At 43.9% G+C, this 23656-nt stretch overlaps 1 protein-coding gene across 20 annotated transcripts in view; it reads right to left on the bottom strand.

Annotated features, from left to right (window-relative positions):
* Window positions 1–23656, bottom strand: part of KCNMA1 (potassium calcium-activated channel subfamily M alpha 1) — a gene marked incomplete at both ends in the record, with an annotated part of 758887 nt that overhangs the window by 295479 nt on the left and 439752 nt on the right. For all 20 annotated transcript variants that reach the window (XM_079697900.1, XM_079697893.1, XM_079697892.1 and 17 more), the window contains 2 exons: window positions 16130–16241; window positions 17091–17184. In XM_079697900.1, coding sequence (XP_079554026.1) covers window positions 16130–16241; window positions 17091–17184 — 206 coding nt within the window. The remainder of the gene's footprint in view (window positions 1–16129; window positions 16242–17090; window positions 17185–23656) is intronic.

A 23656-nucleotide genomic window follows, 5' to 3' on the forward strand; every position in this document is an offset into this window, starting at 1 on the left:
TGGGTTATCTTCTCAGCATCAAAAACTTAGACCTGGGCTTCCCTGGTGGCACAGTGGTTAAGAATCCGCCTGCCAATGCAGGGGACATGGGTTCGAGCCCTAGTCCGGGAAGATCCCACGTGTCGTGGAGCAACTAAGCCCGTGTGCCACAGCTACTGAGCCTGTGCTCTAGAGCCCATGAGCCACAACTACTGAAGCCCGCGTGCCTAGAGCCCGTGTTCTGCAACAAGAGAAGCCACCACAATGAGGAGCCCGAGCACCACAACGAAGAGTAGCCCCCGCTCGCCGCAACTAGAGAAAGCCCGCGTGCAGCAACAAACACCCAACACAGCCCAAACTAAATAAATTAATTAATTAAATAAATTATTAAAAAAGAAAAACCACCTTAGACCTAATTTCAGCTGAGGTTAATTAACCAGGATTCAAGAAGAGCAAATTCTGAGGACAGCAGCTCTTATGGTGTCCATTCCTACTTTCTCCCACTAGGTGGCAGCACCACACAGCAAATCTTTGCAGAACAGCGGCCTGGAAAACACAACGGTGCTGAAGGTGCAGAAGTGAGCGGCTGGGGAGAGCCTCTGAGTTACTGGAAGAGGACAGACACCGGGGAGCAGGTAAATGCAGGTAAAAGCATGTAGCATCTGTGTTTCTCATAGGTCCCTTTGTGCTTGCAATCGAGCCTGGCCCTTCCTCTCCACCAGACTAGAAGTGCTTTGACTGACGTGAGGGAAGCAAAGGCTTATCGCCTAAAATAAACTAAAAAAACGAAAAATCAGAATAAGAGGGCCTCAGACAATGTGCGCTTTGCTCCAGTGGCCATAACATTTGGGAAAGGATTTCTGACGTGGTTTGCAAAGTCAAGTTACAGTGTCTTAAGTTGCCTAAGATATTCACCTACCATGTTAATAATATTTAGTTGTTCATCTGCTGTAACCAGTTCAGTGTTGTCAACAGATGCCAAGTCATAGGCTTTGTGATGATACCAGACAACAGATGTAGTAAGAGGGAAAACAGTCTAAGAAGACCATATTCTATAGAGAAGACACCAGAATTTCCTGTGTCCCTGGCAGAGAAATAGCCTATATCAGTTTCTAAAAGGCAAGTCACTGTAGCCAAAAATAATTGATCTGGAGGGGGGGAGGGGCGGGAGGAGGAGGGTGAGGAGGAGATGCAGGAGGAGAGTGGGGGGAGGGGCAGAGGGCAGACGGGAGGGGGAGGGGGAGAAGTTGCCACTGGACACTGAGCAGGTGTCAATATGGCAAGAATCAGCCAAAGGTGATCAAAGAGGACTATTCACTACCCAGCCAGGCAGCCTTCCCTGTCAGGCTTCACTCATTTGTCATCTTCCTGTCCCTGTAAACATTTGGGTTTACAGCCTAGGGGGTTTGTAGACTTGTCTTTCCCATCATGGGGGAAAGATATCTTACTCACAGTTTAAAGTCCAAGCCCAGCACAGCAACTAACATATTACAGTTGTTTTAAGGTTTGTTGAGTGAAAGAATAAGTGAAAAAGATAATAACAATATAATAGGGTTCCTTAAACTAGGGCTGAGATGAGGGTAAGGTGAGTGAGGGGCCCAAGGAACAAAATCTAAGGAGGTGCTCGCTTTCAGGGCCACTGCGCCTTCCTAGTTCCCTTTTTACCATATGCCAGTTGTTTATATGCCTTATCTCCTTGATCGGGTTTTTGAAGATTTCCACCTCTCCTCACATATAAGGGCGAGTACTGAACAGTGAGTACCTAGTAGTAATTAAAAGCGCAGGCTCGGGCTTCCCTGGTGGCGTGGTGGTTGAGAGTCCGCCTGCCGATGCAGGGGACACGGGTTCGTGCCCCGGTCCGGGAAGATCTCACATGCCGCGGAGCGGCTGGGCCCGTGAGCCATGGCTGCTGAGCCTGCGCGTCCGGAGCCTGTGCTCCGCAACGGGAGAGGCCACAACAGCGAGAGGCCCGCGTACCGCAAAAAAAAAAAAAAAAAAAAAAGCACAGGCTCTAAGATCACAAAGCCCTGAGTTCAAATCCTTACTGCATCACTTTCAGAAGTCAGAGCTAAGGAGATAGTTCACCTGCCCCAGTTCCAGGTTCTTCTGTCTTACAAGGCTGTTAAGAGGATGAAAGGAGAAAGCGTATAAAGAGTTTGGTGCAATACCTGCTACATAATACATGGTAACTCTACTCATAATAACAATAAAACAGCAAATGTAAGATTTTGTTTTATTACTAGTACCTTTCTAACCAATATCAGAGGGAAGTTCATGATTAGTAGCTACTACATGCAGACCTTTAGAGGAATGTACAAGAATATGTAACAAAGCTGCTGATCTAGAGAGCAGGGGTCAGATCACAAACTTTCTGTAAAAAGCCAGATAGTAAACCTTTTAGGCTTTGTGAGCCCTAAGTCTCTGTCTCATTGCCAAAGACAATATGTGAATGAATGGGTGGTTGTGTTTTAATAAAACTTTATTTACAAAAATAGGCAGTGAGCCAGACTTGGCCAATTCCTGATCTAGTTGAGCCAGGACTTGTACGTATTCCTTATAAAAACACAGCCAACATCAGAAGACCGCCCATTCGAGATACAGATGATAATAGTTTTAGAAGAGTCCAGATCATAACTGGTTGAGTTCAGGTAAATATTTAGAGAGGACAGCTAAACAGGGCAACTACCAAAGTTGTGGAGATGGGATGTATCTGCAATTGGGGTCCGAGTGGCTGGTAAGTAGGGTGGCTGGAGAAAAGAGGTGAGACACTCACAAAGAGGCAGACAAACAGGGGTGGCAAGGGAGGCTGGATGAGAATATAAAGGTCAAAGACTGTGAGACTGAGTTTTTGCAAAAGGGAAGAGTTTGCTGTGCCCCTGCTCGGGCTGGGAGGATGTTTTTCAATCCACCCAGGAAATACTGAAGTAAACAGTGTCCTTTGTGGGGTGGGTTGCTCAATTCTTATCCGGGAAAAGAGAAGTTGAATATAGTGATTGTCATATGGAAGCAAAGTGGTGTCGTGCTGGTATTTGGTACTTATTTCTAGTAATACAGTGTGTTTCATTAAAAACGGAGTTCTGCTCATCACCCATCATCTGCCCTTCCTTTGGCCAGCGGGCCCAGGTCCAGGCCTGGGCATCTCAGCGTCTCCAGGTAGGATGACTGGGAAAGAAGGTTTGTTAAAATAAATGATCCTGGGGGAGGAGAGGGGTCAGGACCTAACAGAATCCTTTCCAGGAGAAGGGAGCTGAGGGACTCTATCTCAGACGAGGGAGAAGGGCACGCTTGAGGGAAGGGAGGGGAGTTGGGCCTGGGATTTCTCCCCTCTCCCCACTTCTTTCCAAATCTCCAACACATCCTCTTCCTATTTTCCTTAATGAGCCAACTCCATCCCAATTCAAGGGAGTTTAGGAAGAGAGATCCACCCAAACTGGCTCTGGAGGAAATATGAGTGACTAATAAACACAAACAAAGGTCCTTATTCTCACTAGTAACCCAGGACTTGGAATACCTTAGAATAGAGTTACATATGAAAGATCAGAGGTCTTTCTAAAGAGGGCCCCTCTGTTCAAGTTGAAATTATACTGTGGAATATAAATACACTGTGTATATCTCAAGATGTAAATGATTCAGATTTTAATTTCAAAAATATACTGAAATAAGGGATTACATCAATAAAGATACTGATATCTTGGTAGGTAAAAATAGTAAGGTTTACTAGAATATGAGAATCCTGGAAACTGGCATAGCAGCCACTACTAGAAATCATGGTCAGCCTCATGCTAGGCTGGACTACTGGTTCCCAAAGTGTGGCCCCAGACTAACAGCATCAGCCATTCCTCGGGAACCCGTTAGCAATGCACATCCTCAGGCCCCAACCCAGATACACTGAATCAGAGACTGGGAATGGGGTCCAGCAATCTATGTTTTAACCAGCCCTCCAGGTGATTCTGATGCACACCAAAGTTTGAAAGCCACTGATCTATCTAGAATACGTAGTGTCCTTGTTCTAAAGCAACTATCCTTAATGATGACCAGAGACTGACTCAATAGATCTGGGAAGGGGATTACATGTATTTGTTCTTGTTTCCTAAGTTTTTCAGGTATTCGGGTATGTTCTTGATTTAAGAACTACGCCTGTGGAGGGCTTCTCAGACTCAGCTGAACATTGGAATTACACAGGGAACTCTAAAGCATTACGATGGCTGAGTTCCACCCTAGTGATTCTGATGTACTTGGTCTGAAGTACAGCGTGGCTGGGGGCGGGGGTGGAGGGAGGAGGTGGGGAGGGAAGTCTCAAAGCTCCTCAGGCGATTCTAATGTATTGTCAAGTATATTATAATATACACCAATATACTAGTGCATCTAATACACAGTTCAGCATGTATTGGGTTGGCAAAAAAACTTCGTTCGGGTCTTTCCATAAGATGTTACAGAAAAACCCAAACAAATTTTTTGGCCAACCCAATATGGCAATTACCTGGATAATTTATTAAACCAAATTCCTCAGCCCCACTCTCCAAAGAATCTATAGGTTTGGATGTGGTCCTGAGAAGTTTCACTTCTAACGAGATCCCAGGTAATGTGCTGGCCAGTACTGCTCTAGAGGAATATGCTTACTTTTTAGATATCTGGGATCCACTTTGGGCTGTGATGGCCAACTTTCCTCCCTCTGAACTCCTGGACATTTATTGTTCATTCTTCCTTATAAAGTACCCACCCAATTAAATTACCAACATCTTTAAGGCAGAGCTGTTTTCCCCATCTGTGGGCCACTCCTAGGAATCAGTGAATTGCACACAGTAGGTGTTCAGTTGAATAAGTGCATGAGTGTCTCGGAGCTGCTTCCCAGTGTTCATTTTCTCCCTACTGGATCAGCTAGCCCAGTCAATCCATCACGGCCCTGATCTCATTGAGAAGAATCAAGGCATCTATTTTTTGAAGATGATGGGAAGGTAAATATCTGTCCAGTCCTAGAGATTTAGGTTGCTTGGGGAGACTGTTCCAATAATACCCCAGATGAAGTACAGCCATCTGGAGAGGGTTTGGCATCGATGAAAACCCTACTGCTGAATTTGTTCCTTGAAGACATTCATTTTAGAATGTTATTTCCAATTTGGCATATCACAGAGCTGTACAAGTCAGAGAGGATTTAGAATCTCTGCTACCTACAGAGGGCATCTTATTTAAAGCATGTCCCTGACAAAGCAATATCAAGGGAACACAATTGGAAATCTCTTACAGGGGAATAATTTCCCTAGAGGCAGTTTCAGCTACAGAAACTACTGGAACAGCAATCAGCTTCCTGACAAACATGTAAAACCTTTAGCGTTCCACTTTGCTGGGGCTGCCTTCTTCGGAGCCCAATCACAGGGACAGAACTTAATGAATTCATTTGTCTTGTCCCACTACAGCAATTCAGTCTCAGTGCATTGCCAAGATGCATGTGCCACTGAGGCTTCCTGCCCCCCTCCAAAATAAAATAAATCTCAGGCAAAGAGTAGAGCCCATATTGTCTAACATTATGGTCCATTCAAGATGGACTAACAGTAGTAACATGGATGATTTCTACTCATTTGACTACTAGTATAGAATAAACCAAGAAGCTCAGAAGAGGGGGCTGGTAAAAATAAAATAGTTTGAAAGCTGATAAGTTATAGAATTTTATTAACTCAATTCTTTCAAAGAATGGAATGAGTTACTTTTCCTCTCAATTTCCTTTCCCACCTGGGAGGACCAATTCAATTCTGGTAGGATTTATCAGGGGACTGGGGCAAGGAGGAAGCTTTAGTCTTTCATCTGATTGGACAAGACTGTTAGACTAATTTTTTAAAGTGTAACTATTATGGCTAGATAAGCTTATAGCTTAAGCATAATATACTATTGAGAAACATGGACCTTGGAGGTAGATTGCCCAGGTCCGAAGCCTGGCCCTGCCACGTACGTACTCTGTGACTCTTAGCAAGTTACTGAAACTCTCTATGCCTCGGTTTCCCCATTTATGAAATGACACCTATTTCATAGTATTCTTTGTAAGCTTACCTGAGCTAATGATATATTGTATATGTATATGCACATATACACATATACATACATATAAATGTATAATGTGAGCACATCTATCGCTACTCTGGTTACAGACCTTTCCCTTTTAAAGCTCTCTCTCTCTCTCTCAACCTCCTTCTGCTCCCAAAGACATCAGACCCCAAAAAGAGAAGTCACACTTTTAATTTGCTTTATTATTATTTTAAACAAAACCACTGACTATAGGGAAGGGTTTACTTAGAAGGCTTTGGGCTTTAGAGAATCTAGATGTAGGAGCTGAAAGTCCAGCCGCCTCAGTCATGGAGTAGGTGACTTCTGGGGACTCTCAAAGGCCCTTCCTTCCACACCTTGGGCACTGTGACCTGGAACCCCCTTGGTCATCGTGGTTGAGTCAAGTTATCAGATGCCAGGTACCTTATGCGAGGGCAAAGTGAGCCTACCCACCCCTCTGCTAGCCACAAACTGCCCGTTTTGAGTTTGAGTTCACTTGGCGCCCTTTCCTCTTCCGTCTGACTTAATCTCACGCTAATCCAGCAAACTCCAGGACAGTCCTGTAGGGGGAGCCAGAGTCCTTTCTTTTCAGAGCCCAAAAGGCCATTTTGGCTGCAGTAACAGAGTCCTGGCGATGAAGCTGGGGCTGGTGCCAGGGCCTCTATTATACCTTTTTGCCTACTCCGGCCTTGCGTACATGTAATTCCATTTGGGTAGGGCGGTGACGGGTTTCAATGACACCATACTAATGAATTCCCCAGCATCCGTCCAAGAAAGTTAATTACTTCCTTTCTACACAGACTTGGTACCATTGGACCTTCCACTAAAAATAACTTCAATAAATATTTGTTAAGCTTCCACTGCATGCAAGAGTGTCCCAGAGGTACAAAAAGTAAAAGTTCATGGTACTTTCCAACACAAGACTCACATCCCAGAGCAGCGGTGTCCAAGAGAATTTTCTAGGACGGTGGAAACGTTCTCTATCTGTGCTGTCCAATACCTTAGCCACTAGCCATGTGGATCTCTTAAGTACTTGAAATGTGGCCAGTATGACTGAAAAATTGAGTTTTTATTTCATTTTGATTTTAATCTACGTTTAGATAGTCAGATGTGGCTAGTGGCTACCCTATTGGATAGCACAGTCTAGGCTGGAAAGCCTTGCTACTTAAAGTCTGGTCCCCAGGCCAGAACCATTAGCATCCTCTGGAGCCTGTAGAAATGCAGAGTCTCTGATCCTACCCCACACCTCCTGAATCAGAAACTGCATTCGAATAAGATCTCCTGGTGGCTCATGTGCACGTTGAAGCTTAGGAAGCACCCTTCTAGGGAGGAATTCATTCAACAGTCATAGTTAGAAGATACATATATATGCAAGTGGTTCTCATCCTTACTGTGCTTTAGATGCAACTGGGGAGTGTTAAAAAAAAAAAAAATGCTGAGCCTGGGACACTCCCCCACTCCCAACCCAGATCCTCCCCATTTAATTGGTTGGAGGTTTGGCCCGAACATGGTGAGTTTTAAAAGCTACTTGAGAATGGACTTGAGGATATGGGGAGGGGGAAGGGTAAGCTGTGACAAAGCGAAAGAGAGGCATGGACATATATACACTACCAAACGTAAGGTAGATAGATAGTGGGAAGCAGCCGCAGAGCACAGGGAGATCAGCTCGGTGCTTTGTGACCGCCTGGAGGGGTGGGATGGGCAGGGTGGGAGGGAGGGAGATGCATGAGGGAAGGGATGTGGGAACAGATGTATATGTATGACTCATTCACTTTGTTATAAAGCAGAAACTAATAAAAAAAATAAATAAATAAAATAAAAGCTCTTCAGGGATTCTAAGAGACAACCAAATCTGAAAACCACCCGAGCACAGACTAGGACAGTGGTTCTCAAAACTGGGTGGACATCAGGATGACCAGGAGGGCTTGTAAAACACACAGATTGCTGGATCAAGCTCTCAGAGTTTCTGAATCACTGGGTCTGGGTTGGGTTCTAAGAATCTGCATTTCTAACAAGTTTTCAGGTGATGCTGATGATGCTGGTCTGGCAACCACACTTTGGGAACCACTGGCTTAGTCATTTTTAAAGCACCGACTCCAGAATCAGACTGACCTGGGCTGAGTCCTGGATCCACCACTTACTACCTGGGGAAGTTACCTAATCCCCAAACCTCAGCTTCCTAAATTGTAAAATTGGACTAACAGTACTTACTCATTGAGTTGCTGTAAATGCTAACTGAGATAATGCCTATGAATTGTTGAGCCCAGTGTCTGCTCTTAATAAGCAATCAAGTTCATTATTATCATTAGTGTAAGAAGACACCCATTCATACAACAAGCACAAACTGTGTGTCAGGCACTGTTCCAGACACTGGGAACACAGCAAAAACACAAGACGGTCAAGGTCTCTGCCACAATACCCACAGAACTTGAGTTCGAACTGTGAGTAGAAAACAGACTGATTATACAGCTCTTACAACATTAATCACAAGAGCAAAGGAAATAAAGGTCAGGGAAGAACTCATTCCAGCTGGGAGGATGGGAAAGCTTCCCACAGGAGGTGGGGTTAGAGCTGTGCATTCCTGAGGAGAGAGATGATATTCAGAGCAGCAGGGAAAAAACTCACTCCTCAGGCAGGGACGAAGGAAGGCGAGCAGGGCAGACACAGCCTGGTGGGGCTGCAGCTGGAAGTCTAAGGAGAAAGAGAGGCAGGGCTGAGTGCCTGGCACCGGCCTCCACTCTCTGCCCAAATCACACTCGGTTTTTGGTTTTCTGTTCTGAATATCAATACACTAAAAATTACTGATGTCCAGAAAGTGAAACCAGCCAAAGGCTTTCATTCTTGATTACTCTCCCCCAATGCAGAGTTTAGTTAATGAAGGTTCTGATATGAACCTCACCTCACCTGTTGTGGGATTCCCCAAGCAAAGGAGGGACCTTGGGGCGAGATGCCCTATAAAGCGGATGGACAACACAGAGACCCCCGGCCCTTCAGCCGAGCCCCCCTGAAAGACTGATCACTAAAGGGGAGAGTGGGGCTCTGACCCCGCACACCGCTTTCCTTGGGAAAATGGTGACAGACCATCACAACTCATTCACTCATCTGGCATTCTCCAATTCCATTTCTCTCTACGCTTAATTCCAAAAAAGCAAGAAAGCATGAGCTCTAAGGAAAGAGGGCTTTTAAGCAAAGGATATGCAGACCAAACACGTTCTTCTCGGTTACTACAGCCTCACAGGAAGGGGTGCCCAGACCTCTGTAACTTGCTTAAGTACAATGATAACAGGCACATCTATCTAGTAATTCATCTGTTCCCAAGAGAAGAAGAAAAAAAAAAAAAACTCAATCCTAGATAGAAATGCAGGGAGGGGTAAATTCTCTGGTTCCAAACAAGATCTCCCCATGGGTCTCCTCCCATGATAGGCTGGAAAAGTGCAAAGAGTCAAGGGCACAGAGGGCCCTAAATGCCTACTAGAGCTTTTGGACTCCACAGCGCTATGTAGAGCCACTGACAGTTCTGAACAGGGGCATGGGTCCCAACTCAACAGTTCCTGGCTCTCTATGACTTTGGGCAAGTCACTTACCCTCTATGAGCCTCAGTTTCCTCTTTGGCAGCATAGGAATAATAGGAATACCCCTTTCGGTAGGCAGAATAATGCCCCCACAGATGTTCACGTTACCATCCAGAACATGTGAATATGATAACTCACATGGCAAAAGGCAACTAAGATAGCAGGGGAATTAAGGTTGCCCATCAGCTGACCTTGAGATGGGGAGGTTATTCTGGATTATCCAGATGGATCCAATGTAATCACGAGGGTCTTTAAAAGTAGAAGAGGGAGGCAGAAATAGAGGCAGAGAGAGGTGAGGACAGAAAGAAAGATCAGAGATGCAGTGTGAGAACTCAGCCCACTGTGGCTGGCTCTGAAGATGGAAGAAGCGACCATGGGCCAAGGAATGTGGGCTCCCTCTGGAAGCTGGAAAAAGCAAGGAAATGGAATCTTCTGTAGAGCTTCCAGAAAGGAGCACAGCCCTGAAGACACTTTTATGTTAGCCCCGAGAGACCTATGTTGGACTTCTAACCTACATAACTGTAAGATAATCGATGGGTGTTGTATTAAGGTGCGACATCTGTTGACAATTTGTTCCTGCAGCAATAGGACACAAACACATCCATCTGGCAGGGTTGTGAGGCTGATACCTGGCACGCCGTAAAAACACTTTCTTATCTCAGGTGGCATTACCATCCATGGGTCCCTGCCATTCTCCAGACAGGGCAGGCTCCTCTCCGACACAGGATGCTCGCTGCTTCCCACTCTGCCTGTCTCACCCATCATCACAAGCCTCAGCCGAGCCCCAGCCCCTGGACGCCTCCCCGCTTTCCTCCACCCACGTGAGCTCTTTCTTCTCTGAACTGCCACAGCCCTTACAGCCTGGACCTCACAATTTCGGATGTAATTATGTAGCTGATAGTGCTACCTGTTGTTGTTGCATGAGTGTTTATTTTGGTTCCAAAACTAAATTGAAACCTTGGTCTCAAACAGGAACTATGTTTCGTCCTGTCGTTGTTGTTGCTTTTAAGGACCTGTACTTTTTTTTTTTTTAACAGTCCTGTTTTTATCTACTTTTGACACAAAAAGGGACTGCTCAGGCATGTATTTATAAGCAGATACTCTACATCATTTTAATTTCCCTATGACTGAGCACTAACTCATTTTTTCTATTTTTTTAGCAGTTTTTTCTATTTTCCAGCAGAGTTTGCTAAAGGGTCTAAGGTCTAAGGCCAGGTCTAACACAGACTAGAGAAGCACATTTAGTTTTTGACCATACTTCAGTGACTGGGGCTCCTTACCATACCCTGATTTCATCAGAGAAGAGGGGGCAATGTTGGAAATCACAGTAAAACTAGGAAAGGAGGTGGCCAAGCATGTGTTCCTCTTATCCCAGGGCTGAGCACACAGTAGGTGCTCAATAACAGCCAGTTACATGACTGGCTGGTGCGTGTATTCTTATCTTTTCCTCCACTCTCTTCCTTTAGCCCCACAAGATGACCCTCAACAAAAACACATCAATACACAAAGGAGGCACAGCCCACTGACCTACCTTGGGGACATAGTTCCCACAAGAATGAGACAAACAGACAAAAGCGTTCTCCCCAGAGCATGTTATTCGAGTCTCAAAATAAGATTCATCTCTCATTTCAAGGTACATTTATTTTAGTGAGGATTTTGTGAATAAGCTAGTGTGTGGGAACAGGAATTAAAATAAGCAGCGACTTGCTGCCTGCCGACATGGATGTCCTCACATCCCACTGCCTTATTTTTGGTTCCATTCCGGTTTGTTTTCTTCTCTGGGACTTTAAAATATGATAGGGAGGTTAGAAAGAGAGGCTGGGGATAATCATGGCTTCTGTTCATGAAGCTCGTCCTATGTACGTGGTCACTCATTACCTCACTGAATCCCCACTACAACTCCTAGAGGTGAGTGCTACTATTGTCCCCATTGGACAGGTGAGAAGACTTGAGTTTAAGACAGGGAAAATGACTGTGCTCAAAACGACCCATTGGCAAGTGGCTGAGCACGATGTGAATTGAGGTGGTGGAGCCCAGAACAGGATACCGATCCAATTAGCTCTACTGACCTAGGACCTGCAGGAGCCCCCAGTATCCACCTATGTATCTGTTTCCCTCTCTTCCTCTCAGGTGGAGCAGGTCCAATCCCCAAGTTGCTAGGGTACCCTGGGACTCAGGAGACTGCATGCTAGCTCTATTTGTTTCCCTGGTCTTAATGGCAGTTCTAGAAACTGCAGGTAGACGAGGAAAAGTGAGAAGAAAGGGAGACACGAGCTATGTGTGTTTTTAAGCAAGATCTCTTCCCTTCCCTGCCTGCCTGAAGTGAAGCTTCTGTGAGATAGGATGAAATAGAGGGATGCCAACATAAAGCCGCCAAAGCTGCTTAGTCATTCCCAACCCAGTCCTCAAAACCCCAAATCTCTCAAGGGTAAGGACAGAGGCAGAAGAGCAGCCTAAGAGAATGGACGTGAAGTCAGACCAGATCCTGGGTAAAGCACGCCTTTCCCTACTCCCAGGCTACAGGACCCTGGACAAGAAAGTTAACTTCTTTGAGCCTCCATCTCCTTATCTGTAAAATGGCGACAATAATTCCTACCTCATAGGTTTGCTACGAGGATTGAGTTCACGTTTGCAAGGGCTTATCAGGGCGCCCAGCACATAGCACAGCTGGAATTAATACTAGCTGTTTTTATTAATATACTGTCCAATGCACTAAGATGATGCATGCAAAAAAGTAAATAAATATTGTACTATATAATATGCAACCATATATTAAGAATAGGAAATCAAACGTGATGCAAGTTATGCTCCAGAAAAGGTAAGGGTGGGGGGGGGGGGCGTGGTGTTCATGTCACTTTTTATCCACGGTGCCAGCTACAGCACAGCCCTCTGCTCTTGACCAGGCTCAAGAAGTGTGTGCAGATCCGGGACAGACTTCAGTTTCCTGCATCTCGTCCCAAACCTCAGCCAGTAAAGGAAGGACTTTTCATTTCCTAAGAGGAGGGCAGCACTTTCTGAAATGCCCTATTTGATGGGATTATTCCTTTTACTTTATAAGCCATACCTCATGGGAATGTTCATTTTATCTCTGGAAGCTCACTGGTACAATAATTGTTTCACGGTGTAATAACCCATGTATTAAATCAGATGCAGGAACCTCCTTGAATATCATTATACTGAATCCTCTTCCATAACAGGCAGACCAGTTTTGGATTTTACCCACGGGGCTTAGTTACCAAAGAACCAAAAGTATTCCATTAAAGGTGTTTTCTCCTGCAAGAGGAGAAAGGTTATTAGTTGTTGTTATTATTATTTCATAGCCCCAAAGGTTGCTGGTCTTTGTTTCCAATTTCAATAGCACTTATGCTTCCTAACATACTCTGTAATTTACTTATTTATTAGGCTTGTTGTTTCCTGTTCTTCCCCCACTGCAATGTCAGAGGGTGGGGTGCTGCCTATTTTATTCACTGTTGTTTCCTAATCATCTGGAAAAGTGCCTGGCACATAGTAGGTACTTTATAAACATTGTTCAATTCACGAACAAATTAAAGCACATTCTAGAGCATATTTTTTTGAAGAGCAACCACAACTGAAGCAAAGTGTCTCTCATTACTCTTTTCTCCCTCTCTTTTTTTTTAAACTGAACTATAGTTGATTTATAATATTGTATTAGTTTGTGGTGTACAGCAAAGTGATTCAGTTGTATATATATGTATATATATACATATATATTCTTTTCCATTATGGTTTATTACAGGATATTGAATATAGTTCCCTGTACCATACAGTAGGTCCTTGTTGTTTATCTATTTTATGCACAGCAGTTTGTATCTGCTAATTCCAAACTCCTAATTTATCCCTCCCCTACCCTCTCTTCTCTCCCTTCCATTTTTCTGTTCTCTCAGATTGATTTTCACTAGATCAGAATACACCTCCAAAAATCAGGATGACATCATCCACAAAAAGGCCTGGGTTGTTTTTTACAACATCCAAGTCCTCCCAACACTAAGATTCCAGGGAGTGTTTCACTCACAGCAAGGAGACCCGGCTCCGCACCCTGACCTGGGGCGAGCCCTACCAGCTGCAGAGAAGGGATGTTTCCACCACAGTCAGGTAGGGGTCCTCTCCATCTTCTAGGACCACAAGGAAGCCTGACATAAAGTTCAGATTCAGAAAGTATGAGGGCTGGAAGGTAATTTAGTCTAAACCTCCCATTTTTCTGATGGGAAAACTGAGGGTCCAGAAAAGTGAGTGGCTGTTCAAGTGCACAGAGGCATTAGAACCCAGCCAGGAAGAGAAGGCAGATTCCTTTTCTTCCTCCTTCCTTCTTCCTTTCCCCCCTCCACCCTTCTCTCTCTTTCTCTCTCTCTCCTCCCTCCCACTCTCTTCCTCCCTTCTTCCTTCTCTCCCTTCCTTCCTTCCTTGTCTATTTGTTTGGAGGGTGTGTTTGTGTGAACTCTTCACAACAGGATGGTTTAGAAAGAGCCCCGGTTAGCAGTCCATACATAATCTTGACCCAGGTACGCTGGTGATTTAATTCACTAACTTCCCAGTCCTCTGCAACAACCAAGATCCCAAATTTTCTCAAATTTCATGCAAGAGGCTTAGAGATTTTCTGAAATGAAAGAACCTTACCGACTGTCTAACCCAACCTTTATTTCACAGATGAAAAACAACAGGCTGAGGGAAGAAGAGTGAGTTCCTCAGGTCACAAGGCTGGTTAAGAGCTCAGCTGAAATGGCTGGGACCCCAGGCACCAGAGCAAACTAACAAACAAACACTCAGGATGTTTCTCAGATTGGTGTGCAGCTCTAATGGTCTCATCGTGCTGGCAAGAAAACCCCATCTAAGCAAGCACCCCTCACATCAGGAAGGAAAACATTTCCATTGAGCAACTGAATACAATGCTAATGAGAAAACTAGTAGAAAATAGAATCCAAATAAGATACACACACAGAGATACATACATACATGTATGTATGTGATTACTGCATACATTGTATATAAAAGATACTTATTTTTAAAATACTTGATACTAGGTATATAATAAATTCACAGTGCTAGCAAGGACGTCAAAACATACTGCTAGCAGAAGCATATCTTGATACAACCTTTTTGAAAAGTTCTCCATTAATATCTTCACAAACGAAAATATACGTTCTCTTTGATCCAGCAAGTCCTCTTCCAGGAATTCTATCTAGAGATAGAATTGCACAGATATGTGGATGAGAGTGTTGACTAAGCCATTGTTTATAGCAGAAGAGAAAACAATCATGTGGTGCATCATTTGGATCATGGCTGAATAAATGCGGTACAGCAACGTATGGGATTTTGTGCAATTGTCTTAAAACGAATCATTACAGAGCTGAAGGGATGGCTGTCATTTATCAGTTAGTAAGAAAGCCAAACTGCAGTGCAATGTGACTGATACAATGATTTTGTACAAAGACCACCACCTCTAAAACACTATTAGGTGTGCACATCCGTGTTTGTTTGTGGTGAAATCAGCATGAAGGAAAGAGGTGGAAGTCTATAACGCTGAGCATCCCAGGGAGAGGGCAGTGATGGATGCGGGCAGAAGAGACGCTTAATATTTTCATTATGCATCTTTGAATGTTGATATTATTTTATATATATACATATATATGTATATACACACACACATACATGTATACATATATATATTACTTTGGAAAAAAATAGGTTAAGACCAAAAATTTCTGAAAATAAAGACAGAAGGAACCCACAACTAATCCTCCAAGTCCTGTTTCAGTCTCCCCTCTTCCCCTGTAGACCCGTGACAGCAGGAACACTCTGAGGAAATTATTCAGTGTGGCAAAGAGAACCCCGAAGCTGTCTCTCTAAGCCTTTGGCTGTCATGGCCATCCTCTGAGCTAGTTACTTTTCCCACCAAATTGTCCTAATCCTGATACAGGAAGTGACCTGCCAAGCAGACACAGGAATTGAGGTGTGAACACAGCTCCAGCAAAAGCTCTTCCTTTAACACAGGAAAGGAGCTTGATCTCCCTCAAGGTGGGGGTGACCCTAGACACTTACCTTATCTCCCACCCCACAAGGGAACTCACAACTATAAATAAACCATGCAGGACCCACTCATCACAAAACTAAGAAGCAGACGGGAGCTAACTTTGGCAGGCAGGCCTTCGGGGCACCTGAATCAGCTACTCAGAAAGTTGGCCTTGTGCCCATGGGCTTCTTCATCCAGTCCTGACTCCCAGTTGAATGAAAAGTGACAGAACTATGAATGAAGAGGTCCTGGCTGTGACAGTGATGACCACTGGACTTCAACAATGATAAAACATTCTCTGAAGCACTCACTGTACACATCCTTCTGGGCTAGTGCTTGCTTCCGAGAGGACTCTCACCATCAACTTCTAAAACTCCAGGAGTTGTTCATATGAATCCACAAAACTTTCCTTCTGTGGATTCCCTGTCCTCTGATGCACCCCAGATGCACCAGATTCTATATTTCAGCCATGGCTCAGAAACCAGTAAGAAGGAAGGAAGAGAGATTGACTTACCAAGCCAACTTCTGTTTAAGTACACAGACACAAACACGGGGGGGACCGTGAAGAAATCTACTACAGAGTTCACTTCCAGCCAGAACCACAGCTTATCATTGGCTGCAATAAACTGGGGGAAAGAAAAAAGAAGAGAGAGAGAAAAAAAAATGAGAAGCATGGTGCCGGCATTCAAACTATACTCTTTTGCCAAAGGGTACGTTTTGGTTTTTCACGGGGGCCTGGAGGGAGAGTTCATGTTCTTCTTATATCTACACCAATCACATGCTATTTTTGTCTTCGAATTTGCATACACTCTCTAGTCTTTTCTAGAGAGTGACTGTAAGCTATGTTAGCCTTGGAGAAAGATCAGGTAGTATATTTTTCTGTGGTTTTCAACGGCATCATAGGGAAGTTTGAATTATCTCACCTTTCTTAAAGTCTCTAATATAACTATAAATAAAGCATACATGTATGCATTCATTCACACACACAACCTCTGTAATCTACATTCTGTACAGCTCCCTTCATAAACAGGGTCTAGTATAAATCCCCCAAGCCGCAAATTCTGCCAATCTAGCCCCTTGATTCAACCCTCACAACTCACTGTTCTCTCAGGATTCAGCTAAGTGAGCACTGATAAGAATAATTTTAAGAGTAGAAGGGTTTTTTTCCCTCCTATTTAAGGTAACCATGCATTCATGCGTGACTAGAGAGATGAAAAACAGTAGACCAGTAGAGGTGTAATAGTTATTTCAATGTCTTTTTCTCCTGCTCGGAAAAAAATTAACATGTACTTCAGGAAATGCTGAGCTAAGGAAAGGGCTCTCTCACAGAAAATCAGAATGCGGATCTATCGTCTCCCCTGGAAACACTGAGCTTCATCTTGCCTGCGGGAGCAGATGGCTGATGCAGAATATGGTCCCTGGGTATAAGACTTGCATGCCTCATCGTGCTACTGAGCAGTGCTGTTCAAACTTACCCGCAAGCCGAAGTAGAGAAGGAAGAACACGTTGAAAGCCATGTCGATCTGTAATGTGAAATCTTTGTAGAAATTCTGGCAGGATTCTATGGGGCTATTAGACAGGAAGAAGAAAAAGCAAGAGGTAAATGAAAAGCATCGTCAAGTCTTCCACGTTGCTGTGCAGTGGTGGTGCTTGGGGTAGAGGACAAAATGAACGTTCATAAGATAAAACATTTGGTCTTTCTATCCCCTGTGATCATCAAGCAAGCATTGCCAAGGGGTCTTTCCATTCAACCATACAGTCTTTTGTTCTTTTATTTGTTTTCATCGTTTTATACATATATTATTTTCATCATCATTCAACAGTTGAGCTAAGGATCTAAAGAGGATCATGCAGACACCTTGGAGGAAGGACAAGCAGAAGAAACCACCAAATCCCTCAAGTTCATATTAACCCTTAAAGAACTGACTTCTTTTAGAGGACACAAACGTAAGCTAAAAGCAGTCCCTCCTACTCTGCAGCACATTAGAAATGAAGCCCATTTTCAATTAAACACAATGGCTGTGTTTTAGACCTTTTAAAAGCCATCAGGTGATTAATAAGAAAGGACCCAGGAGCATCTCAGGAAAGCTGTGGAGGAGAGGATCCTGGTTGATGTTCTGGCTAAATATGGACTTAAATGCAGCACTCTGATCTGGGGAAAGAAGCATTGCCCAACTGGTAAAATTCAAGACCATTAAACCAATATATTGAAGCAGTACTCTAAGGGTTAATTTTTTTTTTTTTTTTTTTTGGCATGCAGGTTAATTGCCTTTGCGTGTGGTCAAGCAGCCAATGCAAATCCCCAGCACACTCTACTTTGTTCAAGAGTAGGCAGTTCAGAAGTGTACGACTATACAAACTGGCACATGGCTTCCATGTGCTTTCCTGCATCAAACTGATCAGAGGATCAGAGTGTGAAAAGTCCCAAGGCTTGGGCTGGGTGGAAAGCAGGAAAGCCTCATAAGCCTTTCAAAGCTGTGAATGAAAAGTCACAGTATACTGTTATCAGTAAGCAAATGGTACTACTCAGGCCAGGAACATCAAGAAGGTGAGGTGAGGGAGAGAAGGGAGGATGGAGAGAAGTAAAATACTTTCCCCAGATGGGAAGCAACATGGACCTCTGGGCCAGGAGAGGGCTAGCTTGAGAAGTGCAGGATGGAGGATTTCCGAGTATCACCACTTCGGAAATCGCTGTACACAATACCAGTTAGTATAGTTGTACTTCTGCAACAGCAGAGCTTGGTTGTTCAACAGGCAGGAATCTGTGCAGTATGAGAATGCAGGGCCCACTTAAAGGCAGGGTGAGTCAGTCTGTGGGACTCTCCGATCATGTTACATGCACCGGATTTATCCGTTCTTCATCTGTATTACAAGTCAAACATGCCCTTTGTCATCTCCCAAATCACAAATACGTGGAAAACCCTCCAGACAAGCATGAAGAGGAATCTACATTTGCATTTACAAACTAAGCGGACTGAACAAAAAACAAACACTGAAAAACAGTTCTTGCATAAAGGAAACGGCAACTGCTGGGTTTTCACTAAGGGCAAGTGGGAGGAAAGACAGCATGGAGTTTGCTTAGTCCAATGCTGAAAAGAGGCAGGAGCAAAAGAGACTAAACACCACAGCCCACCCTGCTCTTTGCCTGGTCTCCTACTCAGGTATTGATTCAATGAAAAAAGGAGAATGCAGGCCTGGAGTTAACAAGTGACACTTCTACAATTCCCAAGCCACGATGGCATTTTGTTTTGTTTCAAGAACAAGACCCACAAGGTCCACATGTGTCAGAGTTCTTAGCTACTCTAGCTGCAAGGAAAAGAAGCACATGAACTAGGTTGACCAAAAGTCCACTACAGATCCCAAAGGATGAAGAGACAATGCACCTCTGTGCTATGTAAGCCACTGGTATGACGTGCTACAGAACTAGTGAAGAATAAACAGTGTTTGTGTGTGTGTGTGTGTGTGTGTGTGTGAGAGAGAGAGAGAGAGAGAGAGGAAGAGAGACAGAGAGAGAGAGAGAGAGAGACAGAGACAGAGACAGAGACACACAGAAAGAGAGAGAGAGAGATTGAGGATGGGGGGGCTCTGTTGGTAAATACTGTATTGCACTCATGTCTTCCCTCGTGCCAGCAGTGACTTAGCTGTGCATTATAAATTCGTTTTCATCAGGACTGATGTATACACAATTTAGGGGATGGAGAGAAAGTCTTGGTTCTCAAGTCTATTATGGAAAACCCAGTATCACTTCACCAAGGCCACACAATAACCTTACTATTGCTCTCACAATAGTTACTGGTGGTATATTTGAGGGTCCTATGAGTTCCCTAGCTTCTATTAATTCCATTGCTTCTATAGTTAATTTCATAGTAACCCTGAAATACATCGAGCAGGGAAAGTATTTGCTAGGCTGTGGAAGAGAATGGAACAGTGCGGGAAGAGATGTTAGCTCAATGCCACTGAGGATATTTCGGTTCAACACAAATGGAAGTAGATGTTTGAAAGAGTATAAGGAATTAGGCTGTTGCAACTGATTTGCACTGTTTCTTGAATTCCTTGTCATTTCTGCTATTCCCTCCTATATTGCCCATCCCTAAAGGCAGCAATGAGAGGGCTTGATGCTAAAGGACACTCTGTTGAAAAATATACCTCAACAGCACTCCTGACTTACAGAGAACAATGTTGAAACCATAATAGACCTTTTCTCTAGTCTTTTATTCAAAACTTTAGAGAACTGACTTAATCATCCTTTTATATCATTCCTTGAGTCTTAGACTTTGAGCTGAAACAATAAAGGAAGTAAATTATGCTGCTGGTGTTGGAGGCTTTCCCTCTGGCTGAAGCTCACCAGTAACATGAGCCACTTCACTAAGATGAAGAAGGGGGAGAGAAGCAGGAAATTCTGGAACAGAAGAGGGCCAGTCCCCAGGAACCCAGGAGGACCAGAGTGATCAGGGAGTCTGTTTTCTATCTCTCTCAGCTCTTTCCTGCTTGCCATAAGAGCCCAAGGAGAAATGTCCTGCCTAGTTTTCTCGAGTGGCATCAGAACAGTTTATCAGGATCCCCTCCAAGATAAATCCTCTGAGCACCTTTAGTCCATGGACTCACACAATCCAAGACCACAGAGCAGGGATTCTAAAGCCCCATCATTTCATTCCCCAAATGGAAACAACCCAGGGAGAAGTTCATTGACCTTATAAAAAGAAAATACAGAATTCAACAACAAAAGGGTTGGCCATATCAGCCAGGATTTATTTTCCTCCCCAAAAGACTTTATCTTAATGATTAATGCTCATTGTAGGATGGAGAATGAAATACAAACTCTGCCTTCTTGTGTAAAATAGAAGAGTTCCTTGTCTAGAAATTTTAAGAGCTAGAAATCACTTTATTTTTTTCTACAAAGGAAAGTGACTCTGAATTACACACTTAAATTTGGATCGCCATTCTGATGAGGCATGCCCACATCAGAACAGGCTTTTTATGGACATATGTTGCCAACAGAAAAAAAATAAATAAATGAGAGTTTTAAGAACTGAAATAAAAACACTAGACCTGGTAGTAGAACTGACTTTCCCTAAATTGCTCTTGGTTACCTAACGACTTACTAATTAGAGGAGGTAAGATACTTGGTAAGCTGATGGTCTGTTCATTACTAGGCTCCCATAGTCCATGGATCAACTGTGATACTAAAACCTTAGGCAAATTAAGCATTTTGATCAGGACTCTATGATTGGGGCACCTTCAAAAGAACCTCAATAGAAAGCTGCTCCTGATGGGATAAACTTTCAGCGTAGAACAGAGGTTGGAATACGAACCCTTGTTTCCTCTTGACCATCAAGTAAGCATAACCTAAGTATTTAGATGTCTCTACAGAGGAAAATGAGACTCACCCAAGTGGGAAATATATCTCTTTTTTCACCTATTTAACAATACAGTATCCCACGAAGACCTTTGAGCAGGAAGATCCAACAGTCCTTCTTGAAGACTGACTTCAGAACTTATCTTTCCAAAGCATGAGGCAAGCAATGAAAGCAATGACTACCCAGGTTTTCCTTTAAGGGGCAGGGGGCTAAGGACAAAAATCTCACTTCTAGCAGTTGTGATGCCTGTATCTTCTCCAAGAAGGAAGTAACTGCCTCTCTTCTCAGCCTCTAAAACTTCCCTGGTATTTTCTGAAGTCTGTTTTCCTAAATCTCTGAGGCTGGCTTTCCAACCCTTGGAAAATATTTCTCCAGAACAGTGTTTCTCAAACTTTAGCATGCACCTGGAGGGCTTGTTAAAACACTGGTGGACCCCACCCCCAGAGCTCCTGATACAGCTGGTCTGGTATGGGGTCCTGAGCATTTGCATTTCCCAGATGCTGCTGCTCAGCCGGGGACCCCACTTTGAGAACCACAGCTCTTGAAGAACTTTCCTGCAACTACACACTCCTTACAGGTGTTGCTGCTCAAGGTGATTCCTATTCAGACCTGAACAAAAAGGATTAAGCATTCGAGCCCACCCCCAGACAGCCACCTGCCTACCACTTAACTAAGTGCTGAGATCAAGGGGTTGAACGGAGACTATCATTTTCAGATGTGAACAGGGTGATGGGGGTGGTGGGGAATTAAGACAATGCAGGGAAGTACTTACAATGCCACCACGCAAGCTTCACCAATGACATTCCAAGTAACAACCAGAGAGTGCCTTAGGAGCATGTGTTTAGTTTAAGATTAAAAGGAAAAATGACGAGGGCTGGACTGGGAGAGGTTACAGAGACAGTCATTTATGAGAGAGAAAGACATGTTAAGCATTTTAGGAACAGCAGCAGCAGCAGCAGCAAATATCCGAGATAATTTAATAAATAACCACATGAGAGGGAAGGGACTAGCTGAGGAACAAAACAGCACTTTGTGAAATAATTTCCAACATTTAAATTCTCCTCACTCCTGTGGTGAGTCCCTTTTTAAATTGGATGGAGCCTTCTCAATTCCCACCAGGATTATGGACCACCAGAGTTCAGGCTCACACGCTACAGATGTGAATCAATACAATAAGCTTCATGATTCCAGACTCTTCTCCTAGTCTCGCCTCTGCAATGTTGCCGGATTAATTTAATTAAAAGGTGTCATTCATCCACCATCATGGCTCTCTCCTGCCTCATGCATCAATTCCCAGTCTGGCTGAGAAAAACCTCTAAAACCTAGCCTCACCCTATATCTCCCATTTTCAACCGTGCTCCACATCAAAGCCCTTTGCTGCCGCAAGCTGGTATCTTCATAATTTCATGCATGTGACACCCCCCATATTCCTAATTTTAACTCTACGCTTCTGCTGTGGCCTCTTCAAATGCTCCTCCCTCTTTGTGTTCAAACCTCAGGCAGCTTTCAAGGCCAACCAAAAGGCATGGCATGGCCAATTATTCCTGCCCTCACTGAACTCTCCCATCTCTGAATTCTTATAGCACTAGGAGCAAGGAATTCTTAACTGTCTCGGAATGTTGATCCTCATTCAATTCAATATAATAATACCTGGCAATTGTACAGAGTTTACACATACTATTGCATTTGGTCCTCACAACTTTGCAAAATATATAGTAGCAGACATTTTGTTCTAATCCCCATTTTGCAGACAGAGAAGCAGAGGCTCATAAACCTACCCAAGATCATGTAGCTAAGTGGTAGAGTTGGGACACAGACCCAGTACCCTTTCTGCCATACCACCTTACTTTTCCAGATAAATTGCCATATCCTTGGAGAGGATAAAGAAGCATAAGACATTGTATCTGCTATCCACAGGGCCTGCCATGGAGCTTACATAAAAGCAACAGGGGTTGACAGTGGGGTATGACTGACTGAGGGAAGAGGTATAACTGCCCTAGAAAAACATGTATGTGTTTATCGAATGCTCTGGGAAAATGCAGAGGAAGCTGAACTCTCTAACCTGTATCTAACCCTCTTCTGTAAAGACTGTCATGTGGGACATTACTAATCCCCAAAAGTCCTTCCTGGGACCCTGAATGGTAGTGGTGTCATGGAGCTTGACCTTATCTGCTGAGGCTAAGTTCCTCTGCTTATAGAGAAATAACTCCTAGTTATCCAGCTGCCTAAAGATGGATGCCTCAGCCTCTCTTATTCTAGAAGAAAAAGAATGAATATGGTAATGGAGGGCTTCCCTGGTGGCGCAGTGGTTGAGAGTCCGCCTGCCAATGCAGGGGACGCGGGTTCGTGCCCCGGTCCGAGAAGATCCCACATGCCGCAGAGCGGCTGGGCCCGTGAGCCATGGCCGCTGAGCCTGCGCGTCCGGAGCCTGTGCTCCGCAACGGGAGAGGCCACAACAGTGAGAGGCCCATGTACCGCAAAAAGAAAGAAAAAAAAAATATATATATATATATATATATGGTAATGGATGATAATATTTAGATACTTTTAACACTTCTAATCATGGATTAGACAATAAATAAGCTTTGTATCCCATTCCATTCAATCAAAATATAGGAAAATGACATTATATAATCAGGGATATTAAGAAACCTACCTGCAAAGGAGAGGTAGTAAATCTAAGT

Source organism: Hyperoodon ampullatus (genome assembly GCF_949752795.1).
Source record: "Hyperoodon ampullatus genome assembly, chromosome: 1".
NCBI lineage: Eukaryota > Metazoa > Chordata > Mammalia > Artiodactyla > Ziphiidae > Hyperoodon > Hyperoodon ampullatus.